This window comes from Mercurialis annua, linkage group LG7 (genome assembly GCF_937616625.2).
Source record: "Mercurialis annua linkage group LG7, ddMerAnnu1.2, whole genome shotgun sequence".
NCBI classification, from domain to species: domain Eukaryota; kingdom Viridiplantae; phylum Streptophyta; class Magnoliopsida; order Malpighiales; family Euphorbiaceae; genus Mercurialis; species Mercurialis annua.
In genome coordinates this window covers 30,733,709-30,754,267 of record NC_065576.1, presented here as the reverse complement: position 1 = coordinate 30,754,267, position 20,559 = coordinate 30,733,709, and the positions used below count along the sequence as shown (strand labels likewise).

The window sequence follows — 20,559 nt, the reverse complement described above, 5'->3', positions numbered from 1 at the left end:
ATTTTAAGATAATTAAGTCGTGCCACGTGTCGTGTTTTCCGATAAATTAAATTAAGGAGAATAAATTTTAGAATAAATTTTAATAAGTCAATTAGCGGATTTGAGGATTTAACTTCGGAAATTAATATAAAATAAATTATAAATTCCGTAACGATAATTATTTCGCCAAAGTTTGCGAAATAATTTATAGTATTTATGGTAAAAGTTTCGAGTCCATTGGAGATCATTTAAGTATTTTAATCATAATATAAAATGATAAAAACTGCCAATCAATAAATAACAAAACGATAAAGTCAATACATGGTCAAACATGATTGACCTAGTGCATATCACTAACAAAAATATGGAATTGATACTTAACTTAGCTAGGAATGCCTTTTATACTGACTGGATAACCTCACTCACCTATGGGCGAGATTATCGTACGCTGGACCAAAAGACCGGGTTCGTGGACATATTACCGAAACTCTTGTACTTGGCTTATCAGTCACTTTTCTTTTACTGGATGTATTCGTTTTATCTCATATCGACGACATTCATGAAGTTCACAGTATAAATTGCAAAAATTTAAACACAGATGAAAGAAGCAAGGGACCCAAATTAGACACCCATATAACTCGATTCTGGAAAGTAGCAGATACTCTTATGCATTCATCTAACCTTAGAGGTTTCTAAAAAGTAACATAAGTCTGGCTGATTTGAATTAATTACATGCACAAAGCCTAAAATCGGGTTTTTATGTTTGATTGATTTTATTTGGTTATCTTGAATGACCTATACAACCTTTTACTGCTTTTTCATGGCAGTCCTAAGATATCTATGTGATTGGCTGAAATTGATTTGGTTTTAACTAATTAACGTGGTTAGTCCTTTAGCCTGTCAATATTGGATTGACATGCTTTTGGAAAGATGTAAACATTTCAAACGTGCTCACGGGCAGTTGATATGCATACAAGGTGAGGAATACTTTTAAACCTAGTTGACTTTTGAGTTCATGACACTCGCGCGTATTTGATCGTTCGTGTGGTCAAAATTGGTTCTCCGACAGAACACAGAAGTTGTCCGTCTCGTTGATATGGTTCTATTGGTTCAAACCGGGGTCGGTTCCGAATTTGGGGGGGTCCTGGAACTCGGTCTAGATGTGGCTGGATTTGCCGGTTATAGGACCATGGGCCCGATTTATATTTTATGTTACATTTTTAGACTTCAGGGTCCGGATTACATTGTGTATGGCCCATTATAATGAATAAAAGTGAAGTACATTAAATTCCCTAAGTTAGGATTCAAACTGGGCCTAATTCCAAACCCAAACGATCCCAGAAACCTAAAAGCAAATCTGGTTTGGAGTCTAGAGGATATGGGAAGAAATTTTTGGCAGTAGAGGAAGAATAGTCGAGCCGCCACGCAGTGTCGGTGGCGGCACTGTGTACTACCGGCGCCGGTAGTCTGGGACAGTGGCAGCAACAGTAGGGACAATATCTCGTTTTCATTCGATATCAGCCTCATTTTTCATCTTTTCAACTCTTTTTTCATGCAAAGATAGGTAAAAACGCATAAAACAAAATAAGGGACTCAAATATGACAGTTTAAAAGTGTTTAAAGGCGATTTAAGGCATAAAAAATAGCAATTTACATCAATTTACAAGAAAAACAAGTTTATGGAAAACATGCTTTTTAGGTGTTTTAATTGACTGGATTTCTGAAATTGAATATACAATTACTAGCAAAATTTGACAACACAACTAATCATGCACCCTAGTTCACAAATACTCAACAAATATGAATGGAATGACATAAAAAGTGCTACATTAATATAGAGGGTCCTTATAATTACCGTTCTGAGTCCTTGGCTCATTTACTGGCGAAGTGGATGCCGAATCCAGCTTCGAATATGTGCTGCTTGATTGATTGAAGCGTATTTAGTTGTTTTCTGATCTAGAATCGAATGACACTTGTGTGTGTGCGCTAGGGAGGTGTTCGACCAACACTTGAATTAGAGTAAGGGTTTCAAATCTTCCTAGGGTTTCTGGTGATTTGGTCCGAACCTGCTAATATTATCTTAATGTTGTTTATATAGAGAAGTGTGTGACCTAGGGTTTACTAGAGTCTTCTAGGGTTGAAAGTGTGTTAATTGATAAGCCATTTAGTGTTAGGATTAGTTAAAACTCCTTTTAATTTAATGAAATTCGTATTATTTCTTTTAGGGTTAAGCTATTTTTGGTGCCCGAAAGTATTAAAAACGACTCTTAGGACCCTATGGATTTGGATATGGTTAATTTTAGTCCGTCAAACTTGAAAATTCACTACTAAAAATTCGTTGATTAGTGACGGACTTTAGCGACGGATTTCAAATCCGTTGCTAAAATCAATCTTACCGGCGGATTTAGCATCTGTCGCTAATTCCTAATAAAAATTGGCGGGAATCATCCCGCCAAATTTAGCGACGGAAATTCCGTCGCTAAAAATGGCGGGATTCATCCCGCCAATAAAAATTGCACTTTTAGCGACTGATTATTGAATCCGTCGCTAAAAGTAAATAAATAGCGACAGATTGTTTAATCTGTCGCTAAAAGCAAACAATCCGTCGCTAAAAGTTCCTTTTTAAAAAAAATATTAGTTAATAGAAAAAAATTTATTAAAAATTTATTTAAAAAATAAATATTTATTAAAAATATTATTAATTAAAAATATTATTAATTAAAAATATTATTTGTAATTAAAAAAATATTAGTAATTAAAAAATTATTATTTATTAAAAAATATTATTAACAAAAGTATTTGAAAAATATTAATTAAAAATATTAATGTAAACAATAATTATATTAAAATGTGGGGGTAAAGTGTAAGCAATAATTTGTTTTTTTATTTAAAATAATTATAAAAAAGTTATTAAAAATATTAATTATAAAAAATAATTAGTATGAAAAAAATATATGTTATATTGTGAAAGTAAATTGCGGGAGCAAATATTTGTTATTTTTAGTTATATTTAAATATAATATACATACATATATAATAAGAATATGAGCTGGTTAAAATTGAGTTACGCGCGGGGGAACTCCAAAGTTAAAGAGCTTTGGATGTGAGCAATGGAAGGATGGGTGACCTACTGGGAAGTTGGAAAATTTGCAAAATTTGCGGGTGGGTGACAGTGTGTGGTCTATCGCGGTTGGTTAGGTTTGGTGGGCTACCAATTAAATAATATTATATTTTATGATTTTAAATAATTTTTTTAATTCTAAAAAATTAACGACGAATTAAAATCCATCGCTAAATTTTTAATAATCCGTCGGTAAAGTTTTTTTCTGTCGCTAAAAATTTTTGCAACCAGAAATCCACCGACGGAAAACTTCCGTCGGTAATCCGTCGGCAAACACATTTGCCGACGGATTTTGGCTGTTTAGCGACGGAAATTTCCGTCGCAAAACAGCGAATTTCCAGTAGTGAATTGGCTCATAAATTTCTAAGATATTGCAATTAGTCCAATTTATGGACATAGACTACAATGTCTTCAGATTTTTATGGGCTATTTACGACTAGTTATGCTTTAATCCTTCAAGTTTACAGTTATGCACTAATTACACATGCTTGGATTCTAGCAACCAGATCAATAGCCTGTCACCTTGACGTTTTTCTCTAGAAATCATCATTGGACCCTTTAGTTCCTTACCACTTTTTACCTGTCTGGAAAATAGGTGTCTACACCTATCTATTTTTATTAGTTTTCAGTTTTTCTTCATGTCATGAAAGGATATTATTTTTTTTATTTATAATCTCCCTTGGTCATTGTATCTTTAGTTTCCGTTCATCAAATATTGAAATTATTAATATTATGTGACGGTTCCATATTTTTAATAAAATGTGATTTTATTTTATCATTTTAATTATAAAACTATAATCTAATAATAAAAATATTAGTCTTTATTAGTTATCATTTTTTGTAATATACTCTATTTTATGAATTAAGATGTATATTAGAAAGTCACAAGAAGTGGCAAAGAAACACTCCAACCTCAAAGCTTACACACAAGAAGTGGCTTCGCAAGGAAGCACACTAGAGGCTATGATAATGAAAAAGAAGAAAGTCACAATAACATAATACAATCGGAATTTCTATACAAATCCAATCTCGAATACGAAAACCTAGGAACTCTACATTTGAAATAAAAATCTGATAATAAGAAACAACGAAAAACGACGTCTTCAACCTCGGAACACTTATTTTCAAAAATGCGACGATTCCTAGATTTCCAAACTTTCCAAATAGTAACCTCCCAAAGACATTGCCAAAGGTTATTCGAAGCACCAAACTTGGCACACTACTGGATTTCAGTTGTTTTGCGACGGACAATTCCGTCGCAATTCACTCATAATCCGTCGCAAATACACATTTGCGACGGATTTGCGACGGAATCAGTCCGTCGCAAAAGCTCTGGTCGCTAAAATATTAGCGACCAGAGCGTCGCAAATATGGCGACGGCCAGCCCGTCGCCATATCCAAACACACCGTCGCCAATGTCGTCTCCCAAAAAATGAAAAGGGAGACGTATTGGCGACGGATTTAGACATTTTGCGACGGAATTGATTCCGTCGCAAATCATGCCATTTTGCGACGGAGCCAATTCCGTTGCAAAATGGTACAAGTTTGCGACGGTTATGTGTCCGTCGCAAAATTGTATCATTTTGCGACGGAATCAATTCCGTCGCAAAATGTCAATATTTGCGACGGAATCAATTCCGTCGCAAATATCGTCGCAATTTGGACAGAATTATCTATTTTCCGTCCGTTTTTCCTATTCAATTCACGACGATTAAAATCTGTAAAATCTATTATTTGCAACTCTCATTAAAACTCAATTTCCAAAAACGACCGATTTCATATAAAAACATGTTATATTTTACATATCGTAAGAAAATGTATAAAACAAGATAACACAAAATGTATAAAAGTGACAAAATACAAAATGTCAGAAATACAAACGTGACACTACAAAGTCGGAGTGTCGTCATCGTCTGAAGGACCTGGGGGTGGGCGATACTGCGGAGGAAGAGTCTGCATCATCTTCGCCATCTCGGCCTGAATAATCTCGGCCATCCTCTCATTGGTTCTCGCCTGCTGGGCACGGAGATCCTCCACCTCAGTGGTAATCTGGCGCAGTCCGTCTTGGATCCCCGCCCGCACACGCCGCTCGATCTCCTCCTCAGTTCGCTGTGACTGTGTGGACCTGGTCCTCGCCCTACTAGACGTCGTCGTATCCACGTACGCACTAGTCGCTGAACCCAACCCGTAGACACGCCGCTTCTTGTTGACGCCCTCGATATCCAGAAATAGCTGCGTCTCGTCGACTTCCGCTGTGCTAGACGAACCACCCTCTCCGGTCGGCGGCTGCGATGCAGCAGCAAGTCTTTGAGCAATTGCATCCTACAAAAAGATTGAAAAACATATATATCACATAACGGCTAATTAAAATGTATAACATATGAAATGTAAGTATAAATCCTAACGAAAATTCGGCAGCATTTCCTCTATAATTTGATCAACACCCATTTTTCAGGGACATCCTGCAAACATATAGATTTCATATACAACCCACCGGCTGTTAACACACCTAATCTAACATTTACAATTTAAATTAAAACACATTTTACACTAATTTAATCTAACACTTGAGTAAAGTAAAACAACTACTAAAATTAGATTGTTTATGACTTACACTCATGTCTTGGGCCCTCTTGTCTACCATGACACCCTTATCAGCTTTCGTGGAGTGCATCCGAGTATACAGCTCCGTTGCGGTAGGCTTGCGGCCGAGCTCGTCAGCCTAAAAGAATAATAAACAATTTGTTAGTTCATCAGAAAATCAGAAAATAAAAGATAGTTATAAATAAAAAAGAATTCTAGAAACAAACCAACACATCCATATGTCTGATGGCGGAACGGGATCCCCCTGTATGGCGTACTGGTCCGGAACCGGCTCCAGCAGGCTCGCTCATCCGATTAGCGCGAGCTACATCGGACTTCTTCTTCTCGTCCTCTGACGCCCAGACGGCCTGCCAGGAATCCCAGATATCTTGGCTGATCGAGGTATGTTTTCCGTCCTTCTCTCTCATCCTGTGAATAACGTCCTTGTATCGGTTGGCAGCATGCGTCATGAATACACCTTTGATGACGTCGTCGTTGTAATCCGCCGTATCCCACCAGTATTCCTTCTGCAAAACATAAACACCAAGTTTGAGTTAGTAATTTTGCGTTAGTCTAAATTCAAACTTTAAAATTAACAATTTATTACCTTAAATTCCTCCCAATAGAAATCTCTCTGCGCTGGAGTCAGAAACCGCCAGGCTCGCCCATTCTCGAACCAACACTTTCTAAAGATCTCCCGCATAGATCGGGAGATTGGTCCAGAGTTCAACAGCCTCTCCCTGCGAGGTTACAGCAAACTTTTATTACTTTCTATAGCAAAACGATAAAAAAAATTAAACTAACAATTTACATTCTTACCTGCTGGCGTCTGGGAAACACAGTGCCCTCCCCTGATCATCCAGCTCTGCAGGGGGCTCTCCTGGCTGTCGGGGCTGAACAGTGGGTGCCGCCTCCACCTCCTGCTGCTGATCCTGAACAGGGATATCCTCAACAGGGGCACGCACAGCTGGGTTACCCCGACCACGACCTCTAGCTGGGTTACCCCGACGTCCCCGACCTCTAGTCGGATCACCTGAACCACCCTGCCCTCTCATAATTGCAGACATTAAAATATGTTTCATTCCACATATAACAATTTAACAATTATAACAAAACATTACAGAAAAATACATTATAAAAAAATACATTTTAATTGTTAACAATTTCATATATTTAAATTAATTAATACATTTAATAATATAACTAATTCATTACAATAATAAATGAATACAACTAACAAAAACTGCAAAAATATCAAATACGTCAGTCAAGTTGTTCTTCATCTTCGTCTGATGAGGATGGCGGAAATTCTTCTTCTTCATCTTCAGCAGGAGGGATTTGCAACGCATCTTCGTCCGCCACCTCATTCAGGTCAGCTAAATTTGTGGGATTGTCGTCCGTTTCAACTATAAGGGGATTTTCTTCAATGTCATCTTGAAAGGCCGGGATAATTGCATCGGGCATGTCAAGTTCTGATCGTGCCTTAATTTTGCAAACTGCCCACCAATTTACTTTGTCCCGTTTTCTACTTGGATATGGAAGGTAGTGAACTTGGTCAGCCTGTTCTGCCAAAATGAACGGTTCGTATTTATTGTACATGTGTCTGTGATTAACATCTACCAAGTTGTATCGATTGGTAGTGTCCGTGCCTGTATCCATAGGGTCGAACCATTCGCATTTGAAAATGACGGTCTGCTTCATTGGTAGAGATGGATACTCTAACTCAATTATGTCCGTTAGCACTCCATAAAAGTCATTTTCACCCTCAACATATTCTGTTCCCCTTACGCACACACCGCTATTCATTGTAAGTTGATCCTGCCCATATTCCTGAGTCAGAAATTTGAAGCCATTTACATAGTATCCCTTATATGTGGTGACCTTTCTACACGGTCCCTTTGCGAGACTCAGAATAAACGGATTAGTACAGACAGTTGGATCTTTCACCTGTGGGGAGTTAGAAATTTGTAAGATTTATAAACCTTATTATTAAAATGGAAGTCCATTGTTATAAGATACGTACATATTGTTCGAACCAAGAGGCGAAATCACTTTCAAGCACTCTTTCAATTTCTGTTTCACTTATGTCACTGTTCCTTTCGCGCAATCCGGCCACAAAAACCCTTTAAATGGAAAAGGCCCAAACTAAATCAAATTCTAGCAAATATGTGAAATATTACACTATATTTAAATGCTTACCTTCGATAATCTTTGATTTCGGAACAATTCAGAAGAACATAGGTCCGAGCAGCGATGATCTCATCGTCTTCAAGATATCTCCTGCCGCTACCACGCAACGGCTTTCCCTTAGGTTTAAAAATTCCCAGTCTGTCGGCATCTTCATCGATATCCATATCACAAGTTTCATTTCTTTCCAAACGCACGGGTAACATCGGATCACCTTCAGCAAAATAATAGGATGCAAATTTAGCGATTTCTTCTTGCAGATATCCACTACTAATGCTCCCTTCGACCCTGCCTTTATTAGTGACCTTTTTTTTTCAATTTCCTCAAATATCTGTAACCGGATATTAATATTAGTAATATGAACAGATGGATTCGAGAAAAAACCATGACTAATTGATTACCTTTCAAATGGATACATCCAGCGATACTGAACCGGTCCTGCCATCATAGCTTCATACGGAAGATGCACGGGAAGATGCTCCATAGGGTCAAAAAAGCTGGGTGGAAATATACGTTCCAACTTACACAGGATTTTTGGGATCTCAGTTTCCATACGGTTTAGATCTTCCTGTGACAGTGACGTGGAAGTTAACTCCCTGAAGAAGATACTTAACTCTGTTAGAGGCTCCCACACATTTTTCGGAAGTAGCTCCCGAAGAGCGATTGGCAGAAGTCGTTGCATAAAAACATGGCAGTCATGACTTTTCATTCCATGCATTTTCAGCCCCTTTAGATCAACACATCTAAACAAGTTTGACGCGTACCCGTCTGGAAACTTTATTTTCTGAATCCACTCAAGCAAAACTCGTTTTGAATCCCTATCCAAAGCATACATTGCCTTTGGAAATCTCCCAGTTGCCGGATCTTTAGCTAACCCTGGCCGATCACAGATGTCGTTCAACTCTTCACGAGATTTTGCATGGTCTTTTGTTTTCCCGGGGACATTGAGAACGGTATTAAAAATGTTATCGAAGACATTTTTCTCAATGTGCATGACATCGAGATTGTGACGTATTACATTCGTTCTCCAATAAGGCAAATCCCAAAAGATACTTTTTTTATTCCACCCATGATCTTTTGACAGTAATGCATTAGTAACTTTCGCACCAGGCTCAAATGCCTTCTTAAACCCCAGTCGATCAATCTCTGCTAACAGTTCATCTCCAGTTCTCACCCCTGCAAACCTTTTCCCGACCTCTCGTTTCCCCTTACGGAAATCAGTAACATTTCGACGGAATTGGTGATTCGGAGGCAAAAACTTGTGATGGCAATCAAACCACGATTGTTTACCGCTTTTATCCAGTGTGAATGCATCGGTGTTTTCCATGCAGTACGGGCATGCTTTTCTACCAGCAGTGCTCCAACCAGACAACATAGAATAAGCGGGAAAGTCATTTATTGTCCACATAAGAGCCGCTTTTAGTTGAAAATTCTGACGCTTATGAACGTCATATGTCTGGACTCCACATTCCCACAGTTGGTTCAACTCTGCAATCAGCGGCTGTAGGAAGATATCCATTAGGTGTTTTGGGTTTCTAGGCCCCGGTACCAAAACCGTTAAAAACATAAACTCATCCTTCATGCACATGCTTGGGGGGAGATTGTACGGCGTCAAAATGACCGGCCACGAGGAATACTGCTGCCCAAAATTGGTAAATGGCTGAAACCCATCGGAGCATAAGCCTAATCTGATATTTCTCCCTTCATCGGCAAACTCAGAATGCAGTTCACTAAAACGTTTCCAAGCCGGAGAGTCGGACGGGTGGCACATCTTATCACCATCCATCTCGTGGTCTGCGTGCCACGTCATATGCCGAGCAGTGGCTTTCGAAGCGTACAACCTCTGTAGCCTCGGAGTTATTGGAAAATAGAACATTTTACTATATGGCACGTTAGCCTTTCTTTTTGTGGATTTTCCGTGGGTCACAGGTTTCCACCGCGCATAATTGCAAACTTTGCAGTGCGTTAGATCCGCGTCCTCCCCCCAATAAATCATACAGTTATAAAAACAACAGTCAATAACCTCAACCGGAAACCCCAAACCTTTAACCAGCTTCTTAATTTTAGCAAAATTCGTTGGCATCTTGTTGTCCTCTGGGAGCAGCTCCTGTATCAATCCGCATACGTCGTCAACTAAAGCTACTGAACCCTTATGTCGACACTTGATCTTCATCACTTTAGCAGATGCAGAAAATGGAGAGTGTCTGCTATTCCCAGGCCATATGTCTTCTTCAGCCGCACGCATCATATCATAAAAATTTTGAGCTTCAGCATTCGGGAGCTCATCTTCAGGAAACGTTATTTCTGGACCGGCCGCATCAAGAATCATTCTTTGAGCGGAACTGAACTCACCTGGCCCCTCATCTTCATAGACGAACTCAACATCCTGCTCCGGTAACTGTGCAAGGGGAGGGGGGTTCAAAACGCTCCCCTCGCCATGAAAAACTCATACTTGGTAACCTTTCACGAACCCATTCTTCAATAGATGGAATTCCACCTCATCGACATCCCGATAGCTTGTATTTCGACAACCTCTCTTAGGGCAGGGGCATTTTATCTGTACCCCGCTCATACAAGCCGGATGCCGTAATGCAAACCGGACAAACTCCTTCACATGCTCCTTATAACCTGTGGTTAGCAGCCCGTTTGTGTGGCTCCTGTACATCCAACTGCGGTTTGTCTCCATTTCTGTAGCGCGGATAATTAGAGGTGGGGTTTTCACTCGAGATAAGCAAAGTCAATGTAATTGACTGCTGAAAAGGTAGGGCCCTATCCCATTCGCAAAACAGGTGCCCCGTAACTCGGCCACGATATATGCCTAGCAACGGAAAAAAATATTCGGCAGCCTTCCGGCGTCGTTCTCCTTTAGTGCGATATTTAGTATATGCGTTGTAACGCTAATTATATATTCCTCGAGGAATAAGCGTTACAAAACATATACTAAACATCCACCCGGAGAACAAACGCTGGAAAACAACCGAATATTTTTCTACCGCTACTAGACATATATGGTTTTTCGTGATCGAGTTACGGAAGCACAAGTTTTGCGAACTGTACAAACTGTACAATCTCTTGTCGTTCAATCTCTTGAACACACGGGACGGGAACTCTACGGCTAGGTTTACGATTTTATTCGGTGGGAATAAAATCGAGGTTTATTTAGGTTGATTATCGTAAATAAAATATATTCCAACTAAAATAAATCAAATTAATTGAGCGATAAAACCTACTTGTTGAAGGGCAGAACCGCAAAGAGAAGGTGAAACGTCCGGATCAATCGGAACCACGGTGCGTGGGCTATCAGCGACTGTCAGAGAATGCAAACCTATCATATTAAATAAAAACACGTATTAATAAAAAATTTCTACTAAAAATTCGGCAGAACTTCCCCTAAAAATGAGCATCACCCATTTTTCAAGGAAGTCCTGCAAGCAAATTACATAGCACAATCCAACAAATCATGCCACATATAATCTATTACTTCAATTAATATTTTAAATCTTTGACAAAAAAACTTTAATATTTTAAATGCATTTAATTAAAAAATATTTAATTAACCTAATTAATAAAACTAATCCTAATCCCAATCAATCAATTAAACTAACGTAACAATTTAACTTAATCAACCAATTAGACTTAATCAACCAAATTTATCTAACTTTAACAATTTAACCCAATTAATCAAAATCTAAACCTAATCCTAATCCTAATCAATCAATTAAGCTAATTAACTTAACAATTTAACTTAATCTAACTTAACAATTTAACCCAATTAATCAATAAATCTAAAATAAATTACGTAATCAATTTTTAGAACTAATTAATTTAAATAAATTATAAATCTAGATTACACCAATTAATCAAATATAATTGTAATTCATTAGTTACTTAACATTTTAACCAAATTAATCAATTAACCTAATTAATTAAACTTGACAATTAAATTAACAAAACAAATTATATATTAATTCATGAAGTTAAACTAAATTAATCTAAACTATAATTTTTTTATGTAAAGTAATTATAATTAACTACTTATTATAATTAATTAAACTAAAATAAACTAAATTAATCTAAACTAGAGTTTTTTTACCTAAACTATAAATTATAATATTTAATTAAACAAAATTAAATTAAATAATGAAAAACTCACTATGGCGGCTGGACAAAGGCAGCGGCAGCGGGACGTCGACAGCGACAGCAATGAGGGCGGCGGCAGTAGCGGGTATACGTCAACTAAAATCGAAATCATAAATTAAATCAATATACTAAACAATTAATTTAGGTTGAATAAACAAAATAAATAATTAACTAATATAACACTTACCGCCGGTGGATGAGGAGGAACAGACGGCGGCGCACGGTGGAGGAGAGAACAGGACCGGCGGCGCACGGTGGAGGAGAAGAAACAGATGGCAGCGGCTCTCAGTGGAGGAGGAGGGACTGATGGCGGCGGCGCTCGGTGGAGGAGGAGGACTGATGGCGGGGAGGAGGACTGATGGCGACCGGCAAAAGAAAAGGAAGGAGGAGGACTGGTGATGGCGGCAGAAAACCAAACAAAATAAGAAAAAGAGTAAAGGAGGAGACCAGGTTTCAATTAGGTCTATTTTTTGCGACGGATTGTTATCCGTCGCAAATCCGTCGCAAAAAGTAGGCCTAATTGAAACGCACCGTTTCAATTAGAAGTTTTGCGACGGACAATAACGTTTATCGCTAAACTTTTGCGACGGACGTTTTTGTCCGTCGCAAAACTTCTAATTGAAACGGTGCGTTTCAATTGAGGCAGAATTTAGCGACGGATTGAGAAATCCGTCGCTAAATTTGGCTCAATAAAACCCGCCAATTCCCGCCCTTTTAGCGACGGATTTGCGATGCCGAATCCGTCGCTAAAATGGTGGGATCATACCCGCCAACACTTTTACAACTGTGGCGACAGATTTACAACTTTGTCGCAAATTCCGTCGCCAAAACATCAAATTAGCGACGGATTTAATTTCCGTCGCAAATTTCCGTCGCTAATTTGATGTTTTCTACTAGTGGCAAACGATTTCCAAAGACTAAAGAATCCAACTAAAGACTAGGGCATCACTGAAGAAATTCCTAGCTAATCAAGAATTATGTTCCAAAACGAAGTTGCAAAAGAGCAACGGAATAGGTTGTGTTCTTGAGATTCATGCAAACTACATAAGGAATAGAAGATACGATCCGCAACTTAAATATTCCTATTATTCAGAAGCACCAAAGAGGATATCCTCTCATGGAAACCCAACCAAACGAAGAACAAGATTCTTGGAGGAGATATTGAAGACCAAAGGACTGAAAATGGAGTTGAAACAGTCCCCAACAGAGCTGCTACATCAGTTTCTAAAATAGTAGCAACCGTGAAAAATTAGAAGTAGCAACTTGGTGATTTGAGATGGTAGCAGTTATGTTCATGACTGAAAACTGATGATGGCCAAAGAGACGACGGTAACTTGCTGCTGCGTACATTCCATTCTCTTTAACCCACCAAATAGCATCATTTTAGCGAAGTCTACGTCTCCAAATCATAGGCAAACGAATAAAATCCGCGAAGCAAACATTTTTCCGCCTTGAGAGGTTAAATAAACGAGGGAATAAATCATGCATATACCACAAGCATGCCAACGATCAAACCACAAAGAAATTGCCAGACCATTCTTGATAGTAAATTTAATATTGAGATAAAAATATCTGAAACTTGAATGTCCAGGCAACAAGTCGAACGAATACCATTCCAACTAAAAGAAAGATTAGGAATGCTAAAGAGGTACGAGAATTCCAGTCTCTCATATGAGAACTAGCAAGAACAACTTTACTCCAAAGCCAATCCGGGTTATTAAAACGCACTTTCCAAACCCATTTAAGGAGTAAACTTTGGTTACTCATACGCAACTGAAAAATGCCCATTATTGCAAAATGAATTTCAAGAGACTTTGCAAAAATCTCTACCTGAAGCATCATCTTTCCATAAAAATCTTTCCATAAGATTCTCAAGATGATTTAGGATGGCAATTGGCATATTTCTAAAAATCGACATAATGTACACAGGAATACTATGTAGGACAGATTTTATGAGAATTAACCTTCCTATTGGAGACATTAAAGAGCCTTTCCAAAGCGCGAACTTGTGATTAATTCGTTAAATAATAGTGTTCCAAGTGCCTGAAGTAATGGAACGATAAGCCAGAGGAAGAGCAAGATACTTAGAAGGAAAGGAGTCGATTTTGCAACATAGAACATTGGCAGCCACATCCATCTCATGATCAGCCAAATTAATTCCCATTAGAGAACTCTTGTGGAAATTAATCTTGAGACTTGAAACAATCTTAAAACATCTAAAAATTCGAATGATATTCTTGATGTGATCCATGTTGAAAGGAAAATATAATAAGGTGTCATCTGCTAATTGAAGTTAAGAAACCGGGTCGGAGTTATTATCAAAAGAATAGCCTTCAATCAGCTCTTCAACACTCGCCTTTTTAAAAATACTATTCAGTTCCTCTAAAGCCAGAACGAAAAGAAAAACGAGATAGGGTCGCCTTAACGAACTCCGCGTTAAGTAGTACCCGAAGAAAGGCAATTCTTAATCCAAATGATCCAAATATCCGGAAATTCCATAGCCCTTAAAATACCCAACAAAATCAAATCAAACGCCTTGTAAAAGTCAAGTTTGAGAAACAACAATTTTTTTTTATTAGCTAAATGTAAAATCTCATTAGCAATTAAAGAACAATCAATAATGCTACGATCCTTGATAAAAATATTTTGATATTCAGAGATGATACTTGGCGAAATCGGAGCCAAACGGAGGGAAAGAATTTTGTAATATACTTATTTTATTTTTCTGACTTATTCTATTATAAAGCTACATGTTTCAAAATTATATTTGAATTTAATAATAAGTTTTTTTATGAATGATAATATACTAATATCACAAGTGGTCAACCAAGCAATCTAATACAACTGAAATTTTTACCCAAAGCAAAAATCAAAATTAAACATTAAAAAAATAAAAAATTTTGACTTCGATAAACATCATTCCTAGAATACAAAAAATGATTATATGCACATTTTTAAAAACTGATTATATGCACATTTTAAAAACAACCCATCTTAAGGATAAACTGCTCATTTACTTTCTATTTTTTAGAAGGCTTAATCACCAAAAAATAACAAACCTATACGTTTTGTGTCAATTATAGCCAAACCTTTAAAAATCACCAGATTTAGCCAAAACTTATATATTCTGTTTCTTTTTTAGCCATTTTTGAATCGAACCGGTTTTCTTGACACCGTGTCGTCCACGTCACCGCCAACTAAGCAATTGGATGGCATGACAGCTGAAATATTTAAATAAGGTTTGACTATAACTGACACAAAAAATATAGGTTTGGTATTTTTTCGGTGAATAAACCAAATTTTAAATTCATGCCAATTTTTAAATTTAATAATTAGTAAATTAATTATATCATTTATAAAATTTATATATATTTAAAATTAATTAATATTTCCTATTTAATACTAATTAAAATTAATTTTAATTTCTTATTAAACCTAATTAAATCTAATAAATTTATATTATAATATATTTTAATGAATATGTAATTAAAAAAATGAATTAATGTATTACTTAGGAATTTATATTGAATTAAATTTGGGTGAAAGGATTTAATGTTCATGATGATTTTGAACTTAGTTTATTATTTTTAATGTTGTTGAGATCTTGTTATGACTGGTTTAGGTAATAAATAAATTAGTTATGTGTAAATTAAGGTAATTTTTTGGCTATGCCGAGTAAAATGACATATGCGTTTATGCTTATAAACATCATGATATATATTGATTACACCACAATGAGCTTCACTTTTTTTTTAAAAAAAAATGAGAAAATAATTAAACTCGTCCTTTAAATAAACAGTCTATTCAGTGATTATTTTTATGTTTGTGTGTGTATAGTTGAATTATGAACACTGTCGTATGTTTGTTGTGTATATTACTCTCAGATTGTTCGTCGGAAGACGAACAATTGGGTTTCAAACGGCGACGGTGTTAAAGAACCAACGAATGGAATTAAAAAAATGAATTTTAAGATGAATATGACATTTTTTGTTTTTATTAGAATTTAAATTAATTATATATCCCTCAAATATGTAAAAACAATTATTAGAATTATTTAAATTTAGTAAAAAATAAATTAATTTTTAATTAGCTTAAATAAAAATATTACTTTTTTAAATATATATGAATTCTAGTATAACATAATTAATCATTTAATTATTTAATTTTAAAATTAATTTTATTCACCAAAAAATACCAAACCTATGCATTTTGTGTCAGTTATAGCCAAACCTTATTTAAATATTTCAGCTGACATGCCAGCCAATTGCTTAGTTGGCGGTGACGTGGACGACACAGTGTCCGAAAAACTGGTTCAATTCAAAAATGGCTAAAAAGAAATTGAACATATAAGTTTTGGCTAAATCTGGTGATTTTTAAAGGTTTGGCTATAATTGACACAAAACGTATAGGTTTGGCATTTTTTGGTGATTAAGCCTTTTTAGAATTATCTATAATAAAAGTGAGGCTTAATTCATTAGTAGATATTTAAACTATACATTTTTTAATTAATCGGTCTTTAGACTAAATTTATTCTCTTTCTAATCCATGAACTCTAAAAAAATATATGTCCAAATCTATCGATGGATCTCCGTTTTAAATTATGTAGTTATAAGTGGTATTTTTTTAAATAACTGGTCGTTGTTAGAGCGTGAATCGCACACTCTTTTACGGAATGATTTAGAGACATGTTCTTTGTAAGTTCAAGTATTGGAAAGAAAAAAAATTAGTTTGCAGACTAGTTAATCAAAACACATATAATTTTAAAAATTAATAATGAATTTGTCCTAAAAGTTATTATGAGAGAAGCATTATGATGGGTTTCTAATTTACATAAATTAGTTATTTAAATATTAATTTGTATTATAAAATTTTGTATTTCAAAAGTATTTAATATTTTAAAGAATTATATCTCAATGAGTTTCTAATTTGTATAAGTTGTGTATTGTTTTTTAACTTTTATTATATAAATTATGATTAACAGATATGTTTTTTAATTTTTAATTATATAGCTAATTGTTTGTTATTTTATTTTATTATAAAAGTTATTTTTATTAACATTATTTTTATTATTATAAAAGATCTTGTTTATTAAATATTTGATTTTTACCTATTATATAAGCTACTGTTTTTTAATCTTTTTTATTAAGGAAGAACTGTCATAAGTTTTTAATTTGTATAAATTATTTCTTTTAAATTCTATTTTTTCTATTTTTTCTATAAACAATTGATTTTAAAATAAATGAATATTTGAATCATTTTTCACGTTTATAAACTATTTTTATAAATGTTATTATTTAATATAATTTTTTTGGAAAACCTATTTAATATAATTAAATTTAGGGATAATGTTATAAAAATTGACCAATTTAAAACGTGTTTTTAATTTTAATCACGTCTATTAAAATTTATCATAAAAATGCAACTTTTTTTTTTCAAATTCATTCACGGAGTCATAATTTGCTGAGGTGGCAGCTGAAAAACAACCTCCAACTCAGCAAATTCCACCAATAAATGATTGTCACCTCAGGTGTATTTTTAAGATAAATTTTAAAATACATGATTTAATTGAAAAAACATATAAAATTAGTGAATTTGTATAATACTAACTGATGGATTCTGCCTTCTGAGCCGTTGAGTAAGACCTGCAAAACAGGGTAGAAGCTAACCGGACGGTGGTTGTCCGATTAACTCTCCGATGCTAAAGTTAGTTTAGAGCTTTGAGCAGCGTTTTGTGTATATGAATGTAATTGTGATTCTAGGCATACCTCATACTCCTTTTATAGTAGTCGAATATACCTTGTAGAGTCGTAATAGGTAAGTGAATCCTACTTTTTAGGGATTCGGCAATATAGTAGGGATTCTCCTGATTTGTCGAGATCTACCTTAATCTGATAAGAGTCCTATTTAGGAACGTCTTCCTAAATAGTCTTATCTTCCTAAGGTAGAGCTTATCCTTCCATATTCGGTGTTTGTATCCGAATAGGAGAATACTTCCAATCTTGGCGGTCTACCCGAATCCCGGACTTAACGCGCTTTAGGCGGATCCTATGGGATTCGGTCTTTGTTGGCGTATTACCGAATCTCGGGGGATTCAGTATCTTCTTCATATATTCAGACCTTCGTGGGGAGTTCGGTATCACCCGAGAGTGGATCTCCTGTGACTCGGCTCCATTCTATTTATTGTAGGATTCAGTATCCATCATTAGCCCCCCCGCAAGTGAGCTGAAGTAATTGGTATTCATGCCTTAGTAGATTTTAGCTCTTTCGGAGCTGAGTCTTTTTATATCACGGGCGAGTCGCTTTGTATTCTGGGCGAGTCGTTTCATATATTGGTGGGTAACGTTTCTTCTCTGGTAAGATTCTTTATGTTGCCACGTGTCGGCATTTAGTGATTCGGCGAATGTTCGAAACTCTTCATATTTAATCTCTTTGTATTTCTTCTTTTCCCTCTCACTTTTTCGAACTCATTCTTATTACTGCAATTATTTCTTCCTTGTTCTTCGTCCGCTCATTTCATTCTTCATAACTTGTTTTCTCCAGATTTTCAGGTATGTTTCTTCTTGTTATTTGGATATTAAGGTTGCTTTTCTGTTTATATATATGTTTTTCATGATCGTCGCTCTGGAAAATACTTTTCTGTTCTTGGTGTTCTTCAATATGTTCTTCGATATATTTCCTGTTTGATCTTCACTTCGTATTTATATTTGTGATTTCCTGTTCTAGGATGCCTCTTAGTCGAGTGGAAGATGCATGCGCTACTATGGGTTTTACCAGATCAAGGCTTCGTAGGAGTGAAGTCTTAGATATTTACTTTAAGTATAGCTTTCATTCTGATTATAGGGTAATATTACCTGGTGCCAATATGGCTGCCTCCGATTCTCCAGGCTCATCCTGTAGGGTGGTTCTTTTTGAAGAGCAGTTTGCTGCTGGTCTTAGGTTTCCCTTAGATTCGTTTTTAGTAGAAGTGTGTAGGGATTTAAAGGTTGCTCCGGGACAACTTTATCCTCGCACGATTAAAGTAGTGCTTGCCTTTTCGGAGGCGTGTAGGCTTCGGGGTTATGCCCCTTCTCTTAACGTGTTGTATTATTTTATAGACTTTAGGAAATGCAATGGTTGTTTCGTTTTCGCCCTTGGTAGAGAAGGGCGATCTCGTATTTATCTTCCTTTCCTGACCAGTCGCTGGCGAAGGCGTTTCTTTATTGTTTATCATAACTTTGCTTTCCTTCATTTTTCGGACGGTTTTTCTTCTCATCAAGTCCGGAGCTGTCCGTCTCCTTTAAGTTTATCTGAGTCGACACTTGCTTTCGATATATCATTCTATAATGTTCTTCAGCGTCCTATCTTAGATGTTTTGGTTAATAGTCATCTTCGGCATCGATTGTTTCCTTTGGAGGATCCTCCTCGAGGCCTGGCGGATCTTTGCTACTCCTTTCCTCAAGGTATATTAATTTGTTTAATTTCTCTTGATGTTTTTTTTGTAGGATGTCTTCTTCTTCTGACGATTTCCTTTCCGGATTTCAAGTAGATTTGGGTATTCCGATGGGCGGTCCTGAAGCTCACATCGCCGACATTATTCCTGGCGATATCGATGTTGATGTAATCCCTGCTGGGGCGCCTATTGTTCCTGCCGAGACAGTATTGCCTGCGGGCGACGGGGCTATTATTATATATGATGATGATGTGGTTGAACTGGCAGGTGATGAGGCTGTTCCATCTCCACCTCCCCCTCTAGCACCATTTGCCGTCTCGGGGGGAGTCGAGGGTGTGAATTCAGGTGGGTTGATTGTTGTTGATCCGGAAGAGATTTCCTTGGGTCGAAATATGGATTCTCCGTCTAGGAAGAGACGTCGAGTTAGTGATGATTCTCCATCGGGAGAGAGTCTTCCTGGAAGCTCTTCATCTGCTCCAAATTTGGTGCAATGGGTTGAAGGTCATGATCCAGCTAGTTTGCTGAACCCTAGAGTGTTGGCGGAATACATCCGGACTTTGGCGATTCCTGATGATATCACATGGTTCTGTTCTAGGCCGGGGCAGGAGCTCTCCGATCTAGCTTGTTTTCATGGTTTCTCTGTGAGTTGGTGTTTTCTTTATTGAATATAATGTTTGTTGAGTTTGTTATTTCCTTACTGATCTATTTTTTTGGTGTTGTAGGCTCTTCAATCTGTTTTGGTGTTGAATGACCGCCGTCAGTGTGCTGAGGAGGAGGTCGAGCGTCTATCTTCTCTTTTGGCAACTTCCGAGTCTGAGAGGGCAAAGTTGAAGGCATCTTTGGAGGAGCATGATTCACTTTTGGCGCAGCTTAAGGCGCATGATGCGATTAATGATCGTCAAGTCAGAGTGATCGAGAAGAAAACTAATGACTTGACTCAAGAGATTGAGGAGCTTATTCGAATCAATACTCTTGTTGGTGAGGAGAGGAATAAACTAAGATCAGAGGTGGAAGGACTCCATATCCGTTTACTTGATACAAAGGCTTTTTATTCTGCTTTGATTAACGAGTATCGCCTTGCGATTGGGAGAAAACTTCTGGAGCAGAACCCCAATATCGA

General features: G+C 36.5%; 3 protein-coding genes across 3 annotated transcripts; all 3 read right to left on the bottom strand.

Moving 5' to 3' along the window:
* Positions 1–4,857: 4,857 nt before the first annotated feature.
* On the bottom strand, positions 4,858–6,167 carry LOC126657011 (uncharacterized). Its single transcript, XM_050351631.2, has 3 exons — positions 5,911–6,167; positions 5,715–5,822; positions 4,858–5,422 (listed from the first exon to the last, which is right to left on the bottom strand). The coding sequence occupies exons 1-3, from the start codon at positions 6,151–6,153 to the stop codon at positions 4,988–4,990; spliced, it is 786 nt and encodes a 261-aa protein (XP_050207588.2). The 5' UTR covers positions 6,154–6,167; the 3' UTR covers positions 4,858–4,987.
* A 108-nt stretch (positions 6,168–6,275) lies between these two features.
* LOC130014833 (uncharacterized) lies at positions 6,276–6,750 on the bottom strand. The gene is made up of 2 exons (XM_056103781.1): positions 6,503–6,750; positions 6,276–6,423 (listed from the first exon to the last, which is right to left on the bottom strand). The coding sequence occupies exons 1-2, from the start codon at positions 6,748–6,750 to the stop codon at positions 6,276–6,278; spliced, it is 396 nt and encodes a 131-aa protein (XP_055959756.1).
* Positions 6,751–7,910: 1,160 nt separating this feature from the next.
* Positions 7,911–10,556, bottom strand: LOC126657010 (uncharacterized). Its single transcript, XM_056103780.1, has 3 exons — positions 10,323–10,556; positions 8,304–10,268; positions 7,911–8,201 (listed from the first exon to the last, which is right to left on the bottom strand). The coding sequence occupies exons 1-3, from the start codon at positions 10,554–10,556 to the stop codon at positions 7,911–7,913; spliced, it is 2,490 nt and encodes an 829-aa protein (XP_055959755.1).
* Between the last annotated feature and the right edge of the window lie 10,003 nt (positions 10,557–20,559).

Excerpts from the sequence above, each read along its gene's own strand:
- LOC130014833 (XM_056103781.1), bottom strand. The coding sequence starts at position 6,750 with ATGTCTGCAATTATGAGAGGGCAGGGTGGTTCAGGTGATCCGACTAGA. Across the intron at positions 6,424-6,502 it reads TGTTTCCCAGACGCCAGCAG|GGAGAGGCTGTTGAACTCTG; the intron begins GTAAGAATGTAA and ends GTAACCTCGCAG.
- LOC126657010 (XM_056103780.1), bottom strand. The coding sequence starts at position 10,556 with ATGGAGACAAACCGCAGTTGGATGTACAGGAGCCACACAAACGGGCTG. Across the intron at positions 10,269-10,322 it reads GGTTCGTGAAAGGTTACCAA|TTACCGGAGCAGGATGTTGA; the intron begins GTATGAGTTTTT and ends CCCCTTGCACAG. Across the intron at positions 8,202-8,303 it reads AAGCTATGATGGCAGGACCG|ATATTTGAGGAAATTGAAAA; the intron begins GTTCAGTATCGC and ends ATCCGGTTACAG.
- LOC126657011 (XM_050351631.2), bottom strand. The coding sequence starts at position 6,153 with ATGACGCATGCTGCCAACCGATACAAGGACGTTATTCACAGGATGAGA. Across the intron at positions 5,823-5,910 it reads TCAGACATATGGATGTGTTG|GCTGACGAGCTCGGCCGCAA; the intron begins GTTTGTTTCTAG and ends TTATTCTTTTAG. Across the intron at positions 5,423-5,714 it reads AGAGGGCCCAAGACATGAGT|GATGCAATTGCTCAAAGACT; the intron begins GTAAGTCATAAA and ends ATCTTTTTGTAG.